We start from the raw sequence: 21,821 nt of genomic DNA, 5'->3' as shown, positions 1-21,821 counted from the left end.
AGACACTCATTCATGTCCGACTCTTGAGACCCGGTGGACTGTAGCCCACCAGCCTCCTCTGTCCACGGGGATTCTCCAGGCAAGAATACTGGAGTGGGTTGCCATGCCCTCCTCCAGGGGATCTTCCAACCCAGGGATTGAATCCAGGTCTCCCGCATTGCAGGCAGATTCTTTACCATCTGAGCCATCAGGGAAGCCCAAGAATACTGGAGTGGGTAGCCTATTTCTTCTCCAGGGGAAATTCCTGACCCAGGATTTGACCTGAGGTCTCCTGCATTGCAGGCGGATTCTTTACCAGCTGAGCTACCTGGGAAGCCCTACTACAAAGCTACACTTATAAAAACAGCACAGTACTGGGAATTCCCTAGAAGTCCAGTGGTTGGGATTTAGCACTTTCCCTGATGGGCCTGGGTTCAACCTCTGGTGGAGGAACTAAGATCCCACAAGTCAAACAGCAGTCAAAACAAAACCACCAACCAACCCAGTGTAGTACTGGCATAAAGACAGAGATCAATGGACCAGAAAGCCTGGAAATAACCCCTGCACACACGGTCAAGGCTTCCCAGGCGACCCAGGGGTAAAAGAATCTGTCTGCCTAGATGCAGGAGATTCAGGACACGTGGGTTCTATCCCTGGGTCAGGAAGACCCCCTGAGCAGGAAATGGCAACCCACTCCAGTATACCTGCCTGGAAAATTCCATGGGCTACAGATCACAACAAGAACATAAATGGTCAAATGATTTTTGACAAGGGTACCAAAACTATTCAGTGGGGAAAGGCCTGTCTTTTCAACAAACGGTCCTGGGAAAACTGGATAGCCACATGCAAAAAAATACATAGGACAAAAGTGTCACAACACTGGATGTGGCAATGATTTCTGAGATATGAAATCATAGTAAAATATATATAAATACACTGGTCCGTGCCTCCAGTTTCTGGCAGAGAGCTCCTAATTGCTCAGAACTTCCTGGGCGATAGACATGTCTTTTGCTATAATGAGGCAACTCTTGGTGGGCTCCTGCATAGCTTCAAGATGAGGGCTGACCACCAGAAAGTCCAGGCCACCCCTGGAATTTTCAGCCCCACCCCTCAGCCTCCAAGAAGCGGAGAAGGGTTGGAGACTGAGTTAATGATTAATCATGGTTTCATGATGAAGCGTCTGAAAAACCCAAAAAGTATGGGGTTCTAAAAGCTTCCAGGATGGTGACTACATCTAGGAGGGAGGTACACCCAGCTCGACAGCAGCAGAAACTCCTGTGCCCTCGCCAGAGGCCTCCCTTCCGCTGGCTGTCCGTTCGTACTCTTGAGTATCCCTGGTAATAACCTGGTCATCTAGCGGTGCTGGTTTAGCCGCTGAGTTGTGTCCGACTCTTGTGACCCCATGGACTGGGGCCCACCAGGCTTCTCTGTTCACGGGATTTTCCAGGCAAGAACACTGGAGTGGGTTGCCATTTCCTTCTCCAGGGCATCTTCCTGACCCAGGAATCGAACCCAGGTCTCCTGCATTGCAGGCAGATTCTTCACCACTGAGCTATCAGGGAAGCCTAGTAAGTAAACTGTGTTCCCAAGTTCTGTGAGCCACTCTTAACAAGTTATTGATGACTAGGAGGGAAGCCCGGGAACCTCTGATTCACAGCCAGTCAAAAGCACCGGTAACAATCTGGACTTGTGACTGGCATCTGAAGTGAGACTCTCAGGGGACTTAAGCCTTGAGCCCGGAGGCTCTGTGCTGTCTTGTTAGTGTCAAAATTGAATTGTGTTATGGAACACCCAGCTAGTGTCAAGAGAATAGCCTGGTGTGGAATACCCATACATCCGACATTAGAACAGCCGTGAGTATGACAGTAGAGGAGAAATAGAGGGGGTTTTTGCTGCTCAGACACCAAAAGCAACCAAGAAAAACTGACAAACTGGACATCATAAAAATTTTTAAATTTTGTATACCAAAAGATAAGAGCAGAGGCAAAAGGCATCCCACATACACAAGAGAAAATATTTGCAAATCACAGATCTGATAAGGGATTAATATAAGAATATATAGAGAAATCCTAAATGCAATCATAACAATTCAAAGATAGACAAAGAAAAAAACAAAAAAAGATGGACAAAGGACTCAGACATTTCTCCAAAGATACACAAGTGGCCAGTAACCATATGAAAAGATACACTCATCATCACTAATTATTAGAGAAATGCAAATCAAAGTTACAATAAGATACTACACTACACTGATTATGATGGCTACTATAAAAAAATTTTTTTAAGGAAAGCAAGTATCGCTGAGGATGTGAAGAAACTGGGACTCCTGTGCAGTGTTGCCAAGAATACAAAATGGTACAGTCACTCTGGAAAATAGTATGGCAGATCCTCAAACATGTCAAAATAGAACTGCTACTGTCGTTCAGACACTAAGTTGTGTCCGACACTTTGAGGCCTCATGGACTATAGCACAGGCTCTTCTGTCTGCTACTAGCTCGAGTTTGCTAAGATTCATGTTCACCGAGTTGGTGATGCTATCCAAACATCTCATCCTGTCCTGTCCCTTTCTCCTTTTGCCTTCCATCTTTCCCAGCATGACGAAACAGCTCTTTGCATCAGGTGGCCAAAGTACTGGAGCTTCAGCTTCAGCATCAGTCCTTCTAATGAACATACGGGCTTCATTTCCTTTATGAGTGACTGGTTGGATCTCCTTGCAGTCCAAGGGACTCTCATGAGCCTTCTCCAACACCACAGTTCAAAAGCATCAATTCTTCAGCACTCAGCCTTCTTTATGGTTCAACTCTCATATCCATATATGGCTACTGGAAAAACCATAGCTGTGACTAGACGGACCTTTGTACGCAAAGTGATGTCTCTGCTTTTTAATGTGCTGTCTAGGCTGGTCACTGCTTTCCTTCCAAGGAGCAAGGGTCTTTTAATTTCGTGGCTGCAGTCACCATCTGCAGTGTTCTGGAGCCCAAGAAAATAAAATCTACCACTGTTTCCATTTTTTTCCCCTATCTATTTGCCATGAAGTGATGGAACTGAATTCCATGATCTTAGTTTTCTGAATATTGAGCTTTAAGCCAGCTTTTTCACTCTTTTCTTTCACCCTCATTAGGAAGCTCTTTAGTTCCTCTTTCTGCCTTTAGAGTGGCATCATCTGCATATCTGAGGTTATTGATCTTTCTCCCGGAAATCTCGATTCCAGCTTGTGATTCATCCAGCCTGGCATTTCACATGATGTACGCTGTATAGAAGTTAAATAAGCAGGGTCACAACACACAGCCTTGACATACTCCTTCCCCAATTTAGAATCAGACAGCTGTTCCATGTCTGCTTCTAACTGTTGCTTCTTGACCCACATACAGGTTTTTCAGGAGACAAGCAGGGTGGTTTGGTGCTCCCATCTCTTTAAGAACTTTCCAGTTTGTTGTGATCCACACAGTCAAGGGCTTTAGCATAGTCAGCGAAGTAGATGCTTTTCTGGAACTTCCTTGCTTTCTTCACACTCCAACAGATGTTGGTAATTTGATCTCTGGTTTCTCTGCCGCTTCAAAACCCAACTTGTACATGCGGAAGTTCTTGGTGCATGTACTGCTGAATCCTATCTTGGATGGGTTTTGAACATAACCTTGCTAGCATGTGGAATGAGTACAACTGGACGCTAGTTTGAACATCCTTTGGCACTGCCCTTCTTTGGGACTGGAATGAAAACTGACCTTCTCCAGCCCTGTGGCCACTGCTGAGCTTTCCAAACTGGCTGACATACTGAGTGCAGCACTTTAGCGTGAAGTGGTCAAAGTGTGAGTCGCTCAGTCGTGTCCAGCTCTTTGCGATGCCACGAACTGTAGCCTGCCAGGCTCCTCTTTCCATGGAATTCTCCCACAAGAATACTGAGAGGGTAGAAGACATTCCCTTCTCCAGGGGATTTTCCCAACCCAGGGACTGAACCTGGGTCTCCCACACTGCAGGCAGATTCTTTACCATTTGAGCCACCAGGGAAGCCCTTAACACAAAATAAGGTAAGGTAAGGTGAAGTCGCTCAGTCGTGTCCGACTCTTTGCGACCCCGTGGACTGTAACCTACTAGGCTTCTCCGTCCATGGGATTCTCCAGGCAAGAATACTGGAGTGGATTGCCATGTCCTTCTCGAAGGGATCTTCCCAACCCAGGGATCGAACCTGGGTCTCCCGCATTGGAGTCAGACGCTTTAATCTCTGAGCCACAATAAGCCAATCTTAAAAAGACAAAGACTGTAAGATTCTAGTTAGTGACACGAGGTAGTTAGGAGTCAAGATCACAGAGACAGAAAACAGAGTGGCGGTTGCCAAGGACTGGGCTGAGAGGAGCCACTGGTGACTGGGCAGAGGGCCAGTGTCACACGATGAAGCATCGTGGAGGCGGACGACGGTATCGACTGCACAACACGGGGAATGCGCTTAATACCATCCTGACCTGCCTCCTGAGAAACCTGCATGCAGGTCAGGAAGCAGCAGTCAAAACTGGACATGGAACAACAGACTGGTTCCAAATTGGGAAAGGAGTACGTCAAGGCTGTATATTGTCACCCTGCTTATTTAACTTCTATGCAGAGTACATCATGAGAAACACTGGGCTGGAGGAAGCACAAGCTGGAATCAAGATTGCCGGAAGAAATATCAATAACCTCAGATATGCAGATGACACCACCCTTATGGCAGAAAGTGAAGAGGAACTAAAGAGCCTCTTGATGAAAGTGAAAGAGGAGAATGAAAAAGTTGGCTTAAAGCTCAACATTCAGAAAACTAAGATCATGGCATCCGGTCCCATCACTTCATGGGAAATAGATGGGGAAACAGTGTCAGACTTTATTTTTTGGGCTCCAAAATCACTGCAGATGGTGATCGCAGCCATGAAATTAAAAGACGCTTACTCCTTGGAAGAAAAGTTATGACCAACCTAGATAGTATATTCAAAAGCAGAGACATTACTTTGCCAACAAAGGTCCGTCTAGTCAAGGCTATGGTTTTTCCAGTGGTCACGTATGGATGTGAGAGTTGGACTGTGAAGAAGGCTGAGCGCTGAAGAATTGATGCTTTTGAACTGTGGTGTTGGAGAAGACTCTTGAGAGTCCCTTGGACTGCAAGGAGATCCAACCAGTCCATTCTGAAGGAGATCAGTCCTGGGTGTTCTTTGGAGGGAATGATGCTGAAGCTGAAACTCCAGTACTTGGGCCACCTCATGTGAAGAGTTGACTCATTGGAAAAGACTGATGCTGGGAGGGATTGGGGGCAGGAGGAGAAAGGGACGACCGAGGATGAGATGGCTGGATGGCATCACCAACTCAATGGACGAGAGAATGGGTGGACTCCGGGAGTTGGTGATAGACAGGGAAGCCTGGCGTGCTGCAATTCATGGGGTCACGACTGAGCGACTGAACTGAACTGAATGGGACACTTAAAGATGCTTAAGATGGTAAACTTCAAGTTTTTCATTTAAATTAAAATTTAAAAAAATTTTTTTTATTGAAGCATAGTTGATTTACAATGTGTTAGTTTCAGGTATACAGCAAAGTGATTCAGTTTTATACATATGTGTGTGTTTTCAGATTCTTTCCCATTATAGGTTATTACATGATACTGAATATATTTCCCTGTGCCATACAGTAAGATCTTGTTGTTTATACTGTATATAGTAATATGTATATATGTTAATCTCAAACTCCTAATTTACCTGTCCCATTAGATGGTAGATCGCATTATATGCATTCTGTCACAATAAAAAAAATTAGGGGAAAACACCTCACAACATTATGAAGATTAAATGAGATAACGTTACAAGCTTATCACACTGTGTGGTACACACCAAGTGCTCAATAAACGGCAGTCATTATCATCATTCCGGGAAGGAGCCAAAGCCTCTCTCTCCTCTGGGACTCTTCCTGGACAGTTTCTGAGGCCTGCAATGCAGACCCCCACCCACTCCGCCTGCGGAGCCCCTACATATTCTGTAAGACTGAGCTCCAGTGGCACCACCTGCTTTTCACATTCCTCAGGAAGGGGGGGGGCGCTCCACAATGCCTGGTATTAAACTGTTTGGGGACATACACGTTAATAATTACTATTACGTATATATACTGAAATACCGATGGTCAGACTTCCATGCCACCCGCAGTGTTCACACTCAGAGCAAATGTGTTCATTATTTTAAGTTATGATTGCTATCCTTCATTCAATGCCTGAAGCAAGTATTTATCAAGTACAGGTAATGTACCAACTGCTCTGCAAAGGTTCTCTCACTTTATCCTTACTGTAACAACTACCACTTTATAACTGAGGAAACTAAGGCACAGAGAGGTCCTCAATCGTACTTTTATTTCTAATGCAAAAACTCAAGCAAAAGAAAAGTTAAAGTATGTGAAGGCTATCACAGTACATTAAAAGGAATACACTCTAGGGGCTGCCTATAAATGTCCACAGCGCGCATTTTTCCTTATGCTTAACACACCCGGCCTCCAAGGACAGCCTTTTTCAGGAAAGTTAGGGTGTTGGGAAACCTCTTTCACAGGCAAGATGTCTCCTTCCTCTCTTTTGGGTTCCCAGCCCATACTGGACTAGGTACTAGATATTCCTTACTCTGGTCTCACAGTGGGGTGAAATGGCGGGGGAGGAGGAACCACAGCCAGCGCAACAGCTTTTCAAGGCAGGTTAAGGATTCCGCAGGGCCCCACATGGGCTTCCCTGGTGCCTCAGATGGTAAAGAATCTGCCCGTAATGCAGAAGACTCAGGTTCAATCCCTGGGTCAGGAAGATCCCCTGGAGGAGGAAATGGCAACCCACTCCAGTATTCTTGCCTGGGAAATACCGTGGACGGAGGAGTCTGGCCTCCAAATGCATCATGACGTGCCGGAAGGAGACTTAACCCAGAGCTTCCCCAGCAAATCTGGGGCCCTGGCCCCTGTCGCACGGACATCAACGTGGTCACGAGGCCACAGTCTGCCAGCACAGCCTTCTGCGCTCAAGAGTGAGCTGTAACAGGCCTGAGGGCAACGACAGCGCTGCCGTGCCTTACACTTTCTGGGCTTAGAAATTCTCGACTTGCAAGGAAGGACCTCCATGCGCCTCATAACCCTGATTCTTCTCGTCCCCTAGAATCTCACTTTCACTGGGAAAGAGAAAACAGACCCTCCCGTCCAGTCGAGAGCGACAGGCACAAGGTGAGGGCGTCCCAGAGCTACTGAGACTCTGATGTGAGCACTGTGCATGCCTGCCAGGCTCACCAGCAAAATGGGTATCTTATTTACGAGGGCGCACATAAGACTAACCACTTAGAATGTACAAGAAAAACAAATGCCACAGCCCGTGAGCCAAGTGTGGAAGAAAACCAGAGCATTCAATAAATCTGATAAAACTTAAAAATAAATCCATAAAATTAGCAAAAACTGTTAATGATGCATTCACACAAAACTAACGGAACATGCTATTCATAAAATGTAATATTCTTCACCACCTTTTCATTTCCTGCAATAAGGCTTTGGCACTACCACTTAAACCAACACCACCCTCTCCTTGTTTAAATAAAAAAGTGCTCTCTGGTTTACGTCCCAAATATTCCTAACACTACCTCACTATTAAGATTACTGACACTAATTTACATGCCCAAATGAAATTTAAAAGTTGGTGAAAGTTCCAAGAGTACAAGCACATGTGATCAGTGTGAACTGGCAGAAATTCATATGAAATCAACTTTACTTGGACTTTTAAAATTTAAGAGCTAATTCATTCAGTTAATAAACATACTGGGTAGCAAGTATGGGCAGAGAATAGAGTCTACAAAATTTTCAGCAATGCATGCATTCACTTAACAGTAATTATTCTATGCCTCCTGTATGCCAGGGGCTGGGGATCAACAGTGAACAAAACCGCCTCTGACTCTCATGAAGCTTACATTCTAGGGTGGGGGGCAATCAAATAAAGAAACAGACTGCAAATTTCAGATGGTGATACGAGCTATTAAGAAAAATTAGTGATGCGATGGATGAACTAGACAATGCATATGGGTGGCAGTACCGGGAATGAGCATGGAGGCCAACGGAAAAGGTAAAAATGTGAGAGGGAGCAAGGGAAAGAAAGGAATGAGAAAGAAGACAGAAACAGATGTGCAATGAACAACAGCCTACTGCGCCTGTCACAGGGAGGTGTGTGTGTTGCTTCCGTGATTCAACAGGCTCAATACACCAGGTCAAACCGCATTAGAAATTTTCTACCCCACACACTCCTATTATACACAAATAAATAGGTATTTTACATCCAGAATATGGGAGAAATAAAATTGTTTTCCCTATGATAGGAAAGGGAGGGGGTATTTATAAAAAAAAAAAGTAGCTCTTACTATAGGACAATTTATATGAGAACATTACTCAAGGTTCAGAGTAAATCCTTGAAGAATAGTTTTTTTTTTTAAAAAACCTGTGCCTAAAGTACATCCTTACGAGAACTCTTTAATTCAGCTGTACAATATCTAGGCTACACATGAGCAATGAAAACAGTCATTTTTCACTCTGCTGCTGCTAGGTCGCTTCAGTCATGTCCGACTCTGTGCGACCCCGAGACGGCAGCCCACCAGGCTCCCCCATCCCTGGGATTCTCCAGGCAAGAGTACTGGAGTGGGGTGTCACCGCCTTCTCCGATTTTTCACTCTACTCTGTGTAAAACAGCTAGTGGGAACCTGCGGCACAGCACAGGGCGCTCGCTGGGGGCCCTATGGTGACCCGGGGGGTGGGGCTGGGGGAGGGAGGGGCAGGAGGGCCGGGATATTAGCCCACGCATAGCTAATTCGCTTCGCTGTAAAGCAGAAACCGATACAACATTGTAAAGCAATTATACTCCAATAAAAACAGATAAAAGCAACAACAGTTCATGGCAAAAAAAAATTTTTTAAAGAAACAATAAAACATTCATTTTCCAGCAAACCAGTGGGAATAGATTGAAAATACTTAGGTAGAAGGTGCCAAACGGAGCAGTGCTCACCAAGGGAGCTGTCCGTTCACCGTTACCTCCCTTCAGTCCCTTTCAAGGCAGAAAATACGAAATTATCCACATGCAGCTGAAAGCCTGCCTTGGCCCTTCTTCCCTACCTACGTCTTCTACCAAACCTCTATCTTATGGCAGGCTGCCATTCCCTGAGTCTCCATCTCCATTTTGAAGTACCAAAAAAGCAGGCTGCCAAAGAGGTTTCAAGAGTTCTATAATCTCGCTGCCTATAGGAATAAGAACTAAAACACTCACGACAGAAGAGCGTTCCTCCCCCAGTCTCAATCCTCTGGACGGAAGCCTCCCAGAATTACACTTCCTCTCTGCACTTCTCATGTGTCCTTACTCGCAGTCCATTCCTTAAGGGGTAGCGCCTCAAAATCTGAACTCAGCTTCTCCGTCAAAATTAAAAACCTCTTCGTGGGGCTTCCCTGGCGGCTCAGTAGTAAGGAGTCCGCCCGCCAGCGCAAGAGACGTGGGTTCGACCCCTGATTCGGGAAGACTCCACCTGCCGCGAAACAGCTCAGCTCGTGCGCCACAACTATTGCGCCTGCGCTCTAGAGCTCGAGCCCACGTGCCGAAACTGACGCCCGCACGACCGCGAGCCCGGCTCCGCAGGAGGAACCGCTGCAGGAGGAGACCCGCACACGGCAGCTAGAGAGCAGCCCCTGCTCACCGCAACTGGGGAGAAGCCCACGCAGCAATAAAGACCCTGCGCAGCCAAAAATACGTAAGTAAAATCCTTTTTCAAAAAACCTCCTCTCAACCTCATTATCACTCTCAAAGCATGTAAGCAGAAAAACCACCGAAATTACGAGCTCTTCCTCTCCCTCCAGGCTCTCTCCTGCCACTTCACACGATCAGTTACCAAGACCCAGATGTAACTGAGTGGAGTGAGGCGCACACGCACCCCTCCTGCTTTACTTCCAATTTCTGATCAATGACATCAACCAAGTTCTAACCTTGGAGTCATCCTTATTGTAAGAAACGGAATGTGACAAAGTTAACCCAGTTGGAGAGAAGATAAAGAAAACAGCATTTATTAAGTTTCTGGTATGTACCTGGCACTGTGCTGGCCTAGGAGGTGGATATTACTATCTCCATTCCATAAATGGAAGGAAAAGTTTGTGAAGTTTCTCAAATATACCCACTCTTTTCTGGTCTAACAGTTCAGACTTTTAACTTCATATTCGCAGCCTTCTCTACTCTGATTTGTTCTGTATAAAACACTGCCAGAACAATCATACCAAAATTCCATTCACATCACATCAGTCCCCTGTTAAGGGCAGTGAAGTGCCTTCTGCTCCTCTACTTGCCCACTGGCTGGCCCACAGCTCAGTATGTATGTGTTAACTAGCTCCCGGCCGCCCACCAGCCTCAACTTACTGAGCCCTGGGAGCAGAAAGTAACATTTTAAGACAGAGGTGGTGAATATGCACAATGCATGTGAAAGAGCAAAGGCAACTCAAAAAGCTTCAAGACAAAGTAGAATCTCCCTATGAGATTTCACAATTCTGACTCCACTCAAGCCAGCCTTCTCTAGGGAGGAGTGGGTGCTGCAATCGGATCCCCAGGGAGCTAACCCCAGCCCCTCACTTCTAGCCACCTGACCTCCCCGTCCCTGTTTCGTCCTCCATAAACGTTCGACCAGCCTTTGCGCAAGTTCTTCCACTCCCCCTAACTATTCGAGTCATTAGCCAAAGCTCTGCTAAGGGCCATCTCTCCCAACCTACCACTGCACTTGCCCGGCTTACAGTGACAGCTCCACACAGAGAACTGGAAGAACTCATTTTAACTTTCATCTGGAATTACATATCAGCACGCTTCATTTGGGCTTCCCTTGTGGCTCAGCTGGTAAAGGATCCGCCTGCAACGCGGGAGACCTGGGTTCGATCCCCGGGTTGGGAAGATCCCCTGGAGAAGGGAAAGGCTCCCCACTCCAGTGTTCTGGCCTGGAGAATCCCATGGACTGTACAGTGCACGGGGTCGCAGAGACTCAGACACAGCTGAGCGTCACTTCATGCTTCATTTAATCATTCCACCTGGTACGCCCCCACTCCCACAACCTCCCGCTCACGCATGGCACACACTACTCACCGCCCCGCGTGATCTTCAGTGTGTGTGCATGCCCAGTCGCGTCAACTCTGCGACCCCAGGGACTCTGCCCTCCAGGCTCCTCTGTCCACGGGAGTCTCCAGGCAAGAATGCTGGAGTGGGCTGCCATTTCCTCCTCCAGGGGATCTTCCCCACCCAGTGATCAAACCCATGTCTCCTGCGTTTCCTACATCGGCAGGCAGATTCTTTACCACTGAGCCACCTGAGAAGCCTGATCATCGGTGGCATAATACTAACATCAACAATTATTACTATCACTATTTACTGACTACATAGTAAGTGCCAGGCATTGCGCAAACACCTTGTATACTTTTCTGTCCTTCAACATTCAGCATCCTTTTAGGTATATCTGTCTTAATCCCCATTTCAGTTAAGCCTCTACATAAACTCACTCATTTAATCCTCAGAACAACTCTGTAAGACAGTAATAATATTATGGCCAATTTACTAAATACAAATTAGGAAGCAGGCATAGAGAGGTTAAATAACTTGCCCCAAATCACACAGCTGGTAAGTGGTGAACTGAAAGCTGCGATAAACTCATTTACTGACTCATTCTCAACACTGTCTATTAAGCACTCTTCTGGGGGCTGAAGCTACAACAGTGGATAAACCAGGGAACATTCCTGCTTACAGTTTCACTTCTTTCCCAGTATTTTCATTCAAGAGCACAATCCTAAATCCTCTTAAATACGCTTTAAGATTTTCATACAAAAATATCAAATTCAGGTAATAAAAGTATTGAAGAAAAGCATGGGACGTGAAGCCAAAATACCTGGGTTAAATTCCCAACTTTGCCATTGATTGGGCCCTGATCAATGGGCTTTCCTCATAGCTCAGTTGGTAAAGATTCTGCCTGCAATGCAGAAGACCCGGGTTCGATCCCTGGGTCAGGAAAACGTCCTGGAGGAGGGCATGGCAACCCACTGCAGTGCTCTTGCCTGGGAAATCCCATGGACAGAGGAGCCTGGCGGGCTACAGTCGTCACAAAGAGTCGGACACAACCGAGCAACTAAACCACCGGCAGGCCCTGGTCGCATCCCTTCACTGCACACTGGGCAGAGACCGGCACTCAGCAAGAGTTCTCCTCTTTCGTCCCAGCACTGACCGCACAGTCCCGGTCGTCACGGAGCACGTGTTAAAAGGCTACACCAGGTGACAAGACGGGCTCAAAAGGGACCACCCGGCCTCTTAACTTTCCAAGTCGATTCTCCTTCCAGATGACCAGCACTAATGTCTCTGCTTTCAGGCCTCAAACTACTATGAGGCTGATAAATCAGGTTCCAAGTCCCAACCAGTTCATCCTAAAGGAAATTGGTCCTGAATATTCACTGGAAGGACTGATGCTGAAGCTGAAACTCCCAATACTCTGGACACCTGATGCGAAGAGCTGACTCCTTAGAACTAAGACCCTGATGCTGGGAAAGATTGAAGGCAGGAGAAGGGGACGACAGAGAATGAGATGGTTGGATGGCATCGATGGACCTGAGTCTGAGTAAACTCTGGGAGCTGGCAATGGACAGGGAGGCCTGGCGTGCTGCAGTCCACCGGGTCGCAGAGTCGGACACGACTGAGCGACTGAACTCTCCCCTCCGAGCACTGACTTTAGTCTGTGTCGTCACGGAGCGCATGTGAAAAGCTACACGAGTGACACGACGGGCTCAAAAGGGACCAATCGGCTTCTTAACTTTCCGAGTCGATTCTCCGTCCAGATGAACAGCACTCATGTCCCCGCTTTCAGGCCTCAAACTACTCCGAGGCTGATAAGTCAGGTTCCAAGCTGGGAATGGCAGCGACCCACGTGAGGCCTGGCAGAATCTACAAAAGGTTGCAGATGACCTTCTCGGCAGGCACTTTTAATTCAGCAGGGGAGGAACGTGGCCTCAGAGAGCCGTGACCCCAGGGAGAACCCCCAGCCCCTGGCCCCTGTGCCCTTGCACACTCCGCTTCCCCGCAACTCTCCGGCCGCCTGCCGACGCGACCCCCACTTCTTCGGGGCTGCTGCAGCTGCACCCCTCCCACTTCGGGCAGCGTCCCCAGGCTCCTGTGGCCCGTGTTCCCCAGCCCGCTCAAGTGACCTGGGCCCCTGGGGCCCCGAGCCCCGGCCTGAGTGGCTGGAACAGGCCGCACGGCCTGACCTCTCACCCCGCGAGTGGACCTCTCGCGGGGCTTCTCCTCCACCCTCCCAGTCAGCGGGCCCTAGAGCCGACGACTCGGCTCCCGGCGGCGCCGGCCGGACACGACGAGGAGCCCCTCACCTATCTTCACGACGGCGTCCGCCAAGCACCGGTCCCACTTCCGGCCGAGCTCTGACTCCGACATGTTCCCCCGCCAGCAGCAGCCGCTCCAGCTTTCCGGACCGTCGGGCCCCGCGCTCAGAGCCCCTCCCCCACCGCCCCCAGGCAAGTCTCGCGATAGCCGGCCGCCGGTCCCAAGCCCGGAAGGCTGACGGCGCCGGCGCACCAGATATCGCGAGATGATCTGACTACTTCCGTTCTTTCCGGGTTTTTTTTTTTTTTTTGGCAGTTGGTCGTCAAGGTGACGGGCGGCAGAGGCCTGAGGTGACCCTGACCTTGGAGCTGCGCCTACCTAAGGGTTGCGAGGCAGACAGGTTTCCTAGGCGGCATCCAGAGCCCTGTCTGGGAAGGTTCCTTTCACTACACCAGCTCCCGACTCCGGCCTTGGAAATTCCCCAGGGCGAGTGAGGGCACCGCGCTAGGGTCTCTTCCTTCCTCGCCTCACCTTGGCTTTTTTCTCCTCCCGCGTTCCCTCATTTATTGCCGTGGAGCTCCCGCCGTCACCTCTTACCACAGAAATTGCCCAGGCAAAGGTCACTTATTGCCAAACCCGGGGACGCCTGTGACCTCTGTACGGCATTGGACGCAGCCGCTTTCTCGTTCCTGATCCTCCTTGTCGCTGCCTTCTCTTTATTCATTTGGCTCCAGGACACCAGTCTCTGCTAAATCTCCTCCTCTGACTCGTCTCTTCAGAGGGCCGTCGCCGTTGCTTCGTCTCCCAGCTGCTTGGAGTGTTGGTTCATTGGAGTGCCGTCAATCCTCTGTACATATTCTCCCTAATTGCAAGCATTGCTAAATTCTGTCTCCTGATCAACCTTCCTATTCATAATTCAGCCTCTTCGCCGGGGTCCTTTAGTTTTCCCTTCCCGTTTCCTTCCTCTAGCCTACCAACAAATACAGATTTGATCCTTTTGTTCTTTATGGGGCTTCCTTGGTGGTTCAGACTTCCCTGGTGGCTCAGGCGGTAAAGCGTCTGTCCACAATGAGGAAAACCTGGGTTCGATCCCTGGATCGGGAAGATTCCACTGGAGAAGGAAATGGCAATCCACTCCAGTACTATTGCTTGGAAAATCCCACGGACAGAGGCGCCTGGTAGGCTACAGTCCATGAGGTCGCAAAGAGTCGCACATGACTGAGCGACTTCACTTTCACTTTTGGTGGTTCAGGTGGTAAAGAATCTGCCTGCAGTGGGAGAGACCCAGGTTGGATCTCTGGGTCAAGAAGATTCCCTGGAGAAGGGAATGGCTACCTACTCCCAAGAGCCTTGCCTGGAGAATTCCATGGACAGAGGAGTCTGGTGGGCCACAGTTCATGGGATCACAGAGTCAGACATGACCAAGCGACTAACACTTCATTTTCATTCCTCTGATTGGAAGCTGTCAATGACCCCTATTCATCTACTGGTTATAGTCAAGCTTCAGTGAGTTCATTTTAGGAAACCTAGAGACCCTCTGCATCCACTAATACAGCCTGGAGCCTCCCTCCACCTCCCTACTGCGGCAGCAGCTCACCTGGCCCATGGAGTCTCTACATTGTACTGAAACACCTGTTGATAGATATTTGTATCTGCCACTAAAACTAGAAGCTCCTTAAAGGCCTGAGTTGCCCCTTGCTCATCTGCACACTCCCAATTCAGAGCACAAGGCCTTGGACAGTAGGAGCTTCTAAGAAATATTTTTTGAGCTGAATTGAATTCATTCACTCATTTACTTATTCGTTTGTTCTTGGCGTCCTTAAGAGCAGAACTGTTTTAGTAGTCCTTGCTGTGACGGGGCCCCTTCTTTCAGGAAGCCTTCTTCCATGACCTCTCTTCATCCAGTCCTCATCTGAGCAGCATATCAGATTGTGTGGTAATTGTTTGTATGACTCTTGGATGTGACTGTGAGCTCCTTGAGAATGGGCCTATGTCATTTCTATATCCCTGACGACCAGCAGAGAGCCTAGTATATATTGATTTTCAATAACGGCTTTTTGAATGGATGTAAGAATGAATATAGAAATGATTGATTGAGTTAGAGAAAACAAAGTCTCTTTTCTGGGGGAACTTTGTAGTGCAGTATTTGTGTTGAAAAAGAACAGGACAATTAACTTCACCGCATCCCTATGATCTGTCGCAGATAGCACCGGGCAACTCATTTCATTTATCCTCACAGCAAGTGATTTTAGTATCTTAATTTTCAAAGATTTGGAAACTGAGTCTCAGAGACGTTAGGTAACGTGGAAGATGCACAAGGCTCTGCAGTGTGTAGATTTAGAAGCTGACAGACGCATTTATTGAATTCAAGAGGGTTGTAAACTTTTGTAGAAGGCCGAGAGCAAATTACGAAAGCAATCAGAGGCAGATGGTAGAGCGTGAATTCTGGAGCCAGGCTGTCTGGGTTCAGATTGCAGCTTTTTCCTAGTTTGTATCTGTTATTTTCTTTCCACGGTTCCTCTCCCAATATGATGCTTTGCTCACTGCTATATCCCCAGCCCGAGAACCTTATGTGACACATAGTGTTTGTTTGATGAATAGATGTTGGTTGAATGAATAAAATAAATGAAGACTCTGGAGTTTTTATAGTTTTTGGACAAAAAAGATCAAGTGGGGAAAAAAATTTTTTTAGGAACATCACTACAAAAAATCCTCAGCAATACACTCAATATAAATTTAGTTATACTCAAAATGATTAAAAATAGATTTCTCAGTGCAGGAGCAGGGAGTTACAAACATGGAAAAAGCTTGAAAATATTTTTTTGCTGTTGGATTGGAACTGAGAGTATCAGTATGAATTCACTGTATTTAGTAGAGATAGGGTGGTCTAGTGGTTAAGTATCGGTCTTCCAGCGCAAGGATCCCTGGTTGGGGAACTGAGATCCCTCTTGCCGTGGAGCAGCTAAGCCCTTGTGCCATAACTAGAGCATCCTCACACCGCAATGAAGATCTCGTGTGCCGCACCGAAGACCAGACACAGCGGAATAACTGTGCTTTTTTAAAATAGAGATAGATATAAAAATGTGTGTTTCCTGATCCTATGTGTTTCCCAATCCTGTCTGCGGAGAGGGCCTAAAAACAATGATACACCAGTAGCAATAAGCAAGCCTAGATCTTGGCTTATAAATACCATTCTCTATTTAAAGAATCCAGGTCACCTTGGGAAAATAACCAAGGCTTCAGGGTTCAAGCCAGAAAAATTCCAGATGACCCTGGAATCTGTTCTTGTATCACAAAGTAAGGAAGTCATCAAAGGATGATAGTGTCATGTCCAAACATTTTAGCAACTACAAACTGCCTAAAGAATTGCTTGGTTCCTAATTGGAATTCTTTGTACAAGCTATTATTACCATCATTAGAACTCTCCCAGTTGTATGGAGCAAATTTCACAAAGATAGAAGTTTGCCTTTCAAATTGGTAAAGACAGTCTTGTATTAGAGCAATTTCACAGTAAGAGAGCCAATACTGTTTTACCTTGAATAGAAAAAACGTGGAAAAAAGTTGAGTAGATTTTAACCCCAACTATTAATCAACTAAACATAAGCCCTTTGTTTGGTTTACTAGGTTGTAAATCCAGTTTCATTAACAACACAAACTAAAATATTTTATAGCACAGCACCTGCATAAATAAAAGCCTTTTATATTCCAGTATTTTTTTTAGTTCCCCTTCAATTAAAGTCTAATTCCTTTCTTAAAGGGCGATTTGCATTTTTTGTTTCATATATTCTTTCTCTAAGAAGGGTCTTCCTGGAGAAGGAAATGGCAATCTACTCCAGTATTCTTGCCTGGAGAATCCCATGGACAGAGGAGCCTGGCGGGCTACAGTCCATGGGGTGCAAAGAGTCAAAGGCTACTTAGCAACTGAGCCACCGTCACCAAGAGGGCTCTTGTAGCGTTTTGCCCCTTGTGCAATACTTTCAAAGTCAGAAAAGCTAGTAAGTAGTTTCCTCATTTGGTTCCAAAGCCCAGGTGCTGTCCTCCCCACTTTCTCTCTTGAAACATGTGTATGTGTGAAACATAACAAGCATATAGAAACGTGCCTACAGCATAAATACACTGTAACATATTATTGTCGGAGAAGGCGATGGCGCCCCACTCCAGTGCTCTTGCCTGGAAAATCCCATGGACGGAGGAGCCTGGTAGGCTGCAGTCCATGGGGTCGCCAAGAGTCAGACACGACTGAGCGACTTCACTTTCACTTTTCACTTTCATGCATTGGAGAAGGAAATGGGAACCCACTCCAGTGCTCTTGCCTGGAGAGTCCCAGGGACGGGGGAGCCAGGTGAGCTTCCCTCTATGGGGTCGCACAGAGTCGGACACGACTGAAGTGACTTAGCAGCAGCAGCAGCAGCAACACATTATTGTAAAAACAACTTTACTGGCGCCTCAGAAGCCCTCTCTCTGGGGTGTCTTTTGCCAGGTCATATCCCTCCTTCTCGGCCAGCATAACTACTATTCTGACTTCTGTGTTATTCTTCACCCCCCACCCCCACCAGGCTCCCACTAAGCATGTGGGATCTTAGTTCCCCAACCAGGGATTGAACCCGTGACCCCTGCAGAGTATTAACCACTGGACCACCAGGGAAGTCCCTCCTTGCTTTTAAGTGATGTAGTCTGATTAGGCATCCTTAAACAATGTGATTTAATTTTGCCTAGTTTTGAAATTTACACAAATAAAATTATACAGTCTGTATTCTTTTGCTCATTATTTATCCATGTTATTGTATGTACAGCCCATTCTCAATTCATTGCTATATAGTATTCCATTATTGTCTATCCATAATTCATTTTTTGTGTTTCTTTTTTTATTGAAGTATGTTGATTTACAGGTGTACAGTAAAGTGATCCAGGTACATATATGTACATATATACACATACATAATATATACACATATATGCATGCACGCTTAGTTGCTTCAGTCATGTCCAGCTCTTTGCAACCCCATGGACCATTGCCTGCCAGGCTCCTCTGTCCATGGGATTTCCCAGGAAAGAGTACGGGAGTGGGTTGCCATGCCCTCCTCCAGGGGATCTCCCTGACCCAGTGATGCAGCCTGCATCTCCTGCATTGCAGGCGGACTCCTTACCACCAAGCCATGGGGAAGCATAGATATATACACACATATATATAAATCCAGTTCAGTTAAGTCGCTCAGTCGTGTCCAACTCTTTGTGACCCCATGGACTGTAGCACACCAGGCTTCCCTGTCCATGACCAACTACTGGAGCCTACTCAAACTCATATCCATCGTGTCAGTGATGCCATCCAACCATCTCATCCTCTGTCGTCCCCTTCTCTTCCCGCCTTCAATCTTTCCCTGGAGTTCAGTTCAATTCATTTTAGTCACTCAGTCGTGTCTGACTCTTTGCAACCCCATGAATCACAGCATGCCAGGCCTCCCTGTCCATCACCAGCTCCCGGAGTACACCCAAGCTCACGTCCATTGAGTCAGTGATGCCATCCAGCCATCTCATCCTCGGTCGTCCCTTTCTCCTACTGCCCCCAACCCCTCCCAGCATCAGAGTCTTTTCCAATGAGTCAACTCTTTGCATGAGGTGGCCAAAGTACTGGAGTTTCAGCTTCAGCATCATTTCTTCCAAAGAAATCCCAGGGCTGATCTCCTTCAGAATGGACTGGTTGGATCTCCTTGCAGTCCAAGGGACTCTCAAGAGTCTTCTCCAACACCACAGTTCAAAAGCATCAATTCTTCAGCGCTCAGCCTTCTTCACAGTCCAACTCTCACATCCATACATGACCACTGGAAAAACCATAGCCTTGACTAGACGGACCTTTGTTGGCAAAGTAATGTCTCTGCTTTTCAATATGCTATCTAGGTTGGTCATAACTTTTCTTCCAAGGAGTAAGTGTCTTTTAATTTCATGGCTGCAATCACCATCTGCAGTGATTTTGGAGCCCCCCAAAATAAAGTCTGACACTGTTTCCACTGTTTCCTCATCTATTTCCCATGAAGTGATGGGACCAGATGCCATGATCTTCGTTTTCTGAATGTTGAGCTTTAAGCCAACTTTTTCACTCTCCTCTTTCACTTTCATCAAGAGGCTTTTTAGCTCCTCTTCACTTTCTGCCATAAGGGTGGTGTCATCTGCATATCTGAGGTTATTGATATTTCTCCCGGCAATTTTGATTCCAGCTTGTCCTTCTTCCAGCCCAGTGTTTCTCATGATGTACTCTGCATATAAGTTAAATAAGCAGGGTGACAATGTACAGCCTTGACATACTCCTTTTCCTATTTGGAACCAGTCTGTTGTTCCATGTCCAGTTCTAACTGTTGCTGGAGTTATATGTTCTAACTGTCCCTGGAGTTATATGTATATAAATACCCTGGGGCTTCCCTCATAGCTCAGGCGGTAAAGAATCTGCCTGCAGTGCAGGAGACCCGTGTTCAATTCCTGGGTTGTGAAGATCCCCTGGAGAAGGAAATGGCAACCCACTCCAGTATTCTTGCCTGCAGAATCCCATGGATAGAGGAGCCTGGCGGGCAACAGTCCATGGGATTGCAAGAGTCAGACACAAGTTAGCAACCAAACCACCACAACCTAATACCCTGGAATTATATATATATATAAATTATTTTCAGATTATTTTCCCTTTTATGTTATTATAAGATGTTGAATATATTTCCCTATACTATACAGTAGGTCCTTGTTGTTTATCTGTTTTATATATAGCAGTGTGTTTCTGTTAATCCCAAGCTCCCAGTTTATCCCTCCCCACTTTCCTCTTTGGTAACCATATGTTTGTTTTCTATGTCTTCGAGTCTATGTTTTGGAAATAAGTTCATTTGTATCCCTTTTTAGATTCCACATATGAGTAATATATGCTCGTCTTTATCTGGCTTGTTTCACTTGGTATGGTAATCTCTAGGTTCGTTCATGTTGCTGCAGACGGCATTGTTTTGTTCTCGTTTTGGCTGAATAACAGTCCACTGTGCGCGTACGCTAGATCTTCCTTGTGCATCCATCTGCTGATGGACACTTAGGTTGCTTCCATGTTCTGGCTGTTGTGAATAGTGCTGTTAAGAGCATAGGTGTGCATGTATCTTTTTGCAGTATAGTTTTGTCGGGATATGTGGCAAAGACTGTGATTGCTGGGTTACATGGCACAAGAACTGATTTTTTAGATTATACTCTAAAATACTTGCCAGTCTGGAAGGTGTGTAGTGACATCTCATGGGTGTAATCCTTGCTTTTCTAAGCGACTAAGCTACCAGACCATATGTTCTGAACATATAGCGGGAATGGGGGGTTCAAATTAAATGAAAGGGTCCCTGAAGGAGAAGAGAAGATGACAGAGACACTTTGCAGATTTAACGTTTTCTACCTTTGAAGCAGGTGTACTGGGACGAATAGTCTCCCCCATCACATTCATGTCCTTCCTGGAACCTCAGAATATGACCTTATCTGCAAACAGGATCATTGCAGATGTTGTTAGTTAACATCAGATCATAATGAAATAAGGGGAACCCCAAATTTAAAATGACTAGTGTCCTTATAAGAAGAGGAAGAGATATATACAGCGACAGGTAGATACAGAAGGAAGATGGCTATGTGATGATGGAGGCCGAGATCAGAGTTCTCTGCTGCAAGCCAAGGAGTGCCGAGGATTGCCAGCAACCACCAGAAGCCAGGAGAGAGGCGTGCAACAGAGTCTACCTCAGCGTCTCCAAGAAGAAACCAACCCTGCTGACACCTTGAGTTAGTTCTAGCCCTCAGACCTAAGGGAGAGTAAATTCCTGTTGTTTTGGGCTAGCCAACCTATGGTTCTTTGTTATAGCACCCCGAGGAATCTAAACTAGCAGGGAAATACACTAGATTGGGAATCGTGAGAGCTGGATGCCAGGCTCCTCTGCCACTAACTAGAGACCATTTAGACACAGCAGCTCCCAGCACACGCGCCTCCCTCCCCATCAGCTCTCTCCCGCTCCTACCATTCGGCCTAAGGCTCGCGGGGGCTCCCACTGCTGCTAACCCCAGGGTATTATACCATTCCTCTGCTGCTGCTGTTGCTGCTAAGTCGCTTCAGTCGTGTCTGACTCTGTGCAACCCCATAGACGGCAGCCCACCAGGCTCCCCCGTCCCTGGGATTCTCCAGGCAAGAACACTGGAGTGGGTTCCCACTGCCTTCTCCAATGCATGAAAGTGAAAAGTGAAAGTGAAGTCGCTCAGTCGTGTCTGACTCTTAGCGACCCCATGGACTGCAGCCTACCAGGCTCCTCCTTCCATGGGATTTTCCAGACAAGAGTTCTGGAGTCTGATGGCACTGTCTTCTCCATACCATTCCTCTAGCTTAGTAAATAATAACTTTACAAACTCTCCTCCACTTCCTAACAGGAATGGACCATGTGTTTTCTGCCACGACCCGGATCCTAAACCTCTGAGAGGTCCTTGCCCCGCCTCCATTCTCTACCTAACTCTGCCCACC

The 21,821-nt window shown here is 46.8% G+C and overlaps 1 protein-coding gene across 2 annotated transcripts in view; it reads right to left on the bottom strand.

The window, feature by feature from the left end:
• The window catches only part of MINOS1 (mitochondrial inner membrane organizing system 1), a 35,388-nt gene extending 21,315 nt beyond the window's left edge, over positions 1–14,073 (bottom strand). For both annotated transcript variants that reach the window (XM_018054827.1, XM_018054819.1), the window contains exon 1: positions 13,366–14,073. In XM_018054827.1, the coding sequence (XP_017910316.1) occupies positions 13,366–13,429 (64 nt within the window). In that variant the 5' untranslated portion in view covers positions 13,430–14,073. The remainder of the gene's footprint in view (positions 1–13,365) is intronic.

Source organism: Capra hircus, chromosome 2, assembly GCF_001704415.2.
Source record: "Capra hircus breed San Clemente chromosome 2, ASM170441v1, whole genome shotgun sequence".
Taxonomy (NCBI): domain Eukaryota; kingdom Metazoa; phylum Chordata; class Mammalia; order Artiodactyla; family Bovidae; genus Capra; species Capra hircus.
Note: the sequence above shows the minus strand (reverse complement) of the source record. Positions and strands in the feature narration are given on the sequence as shown.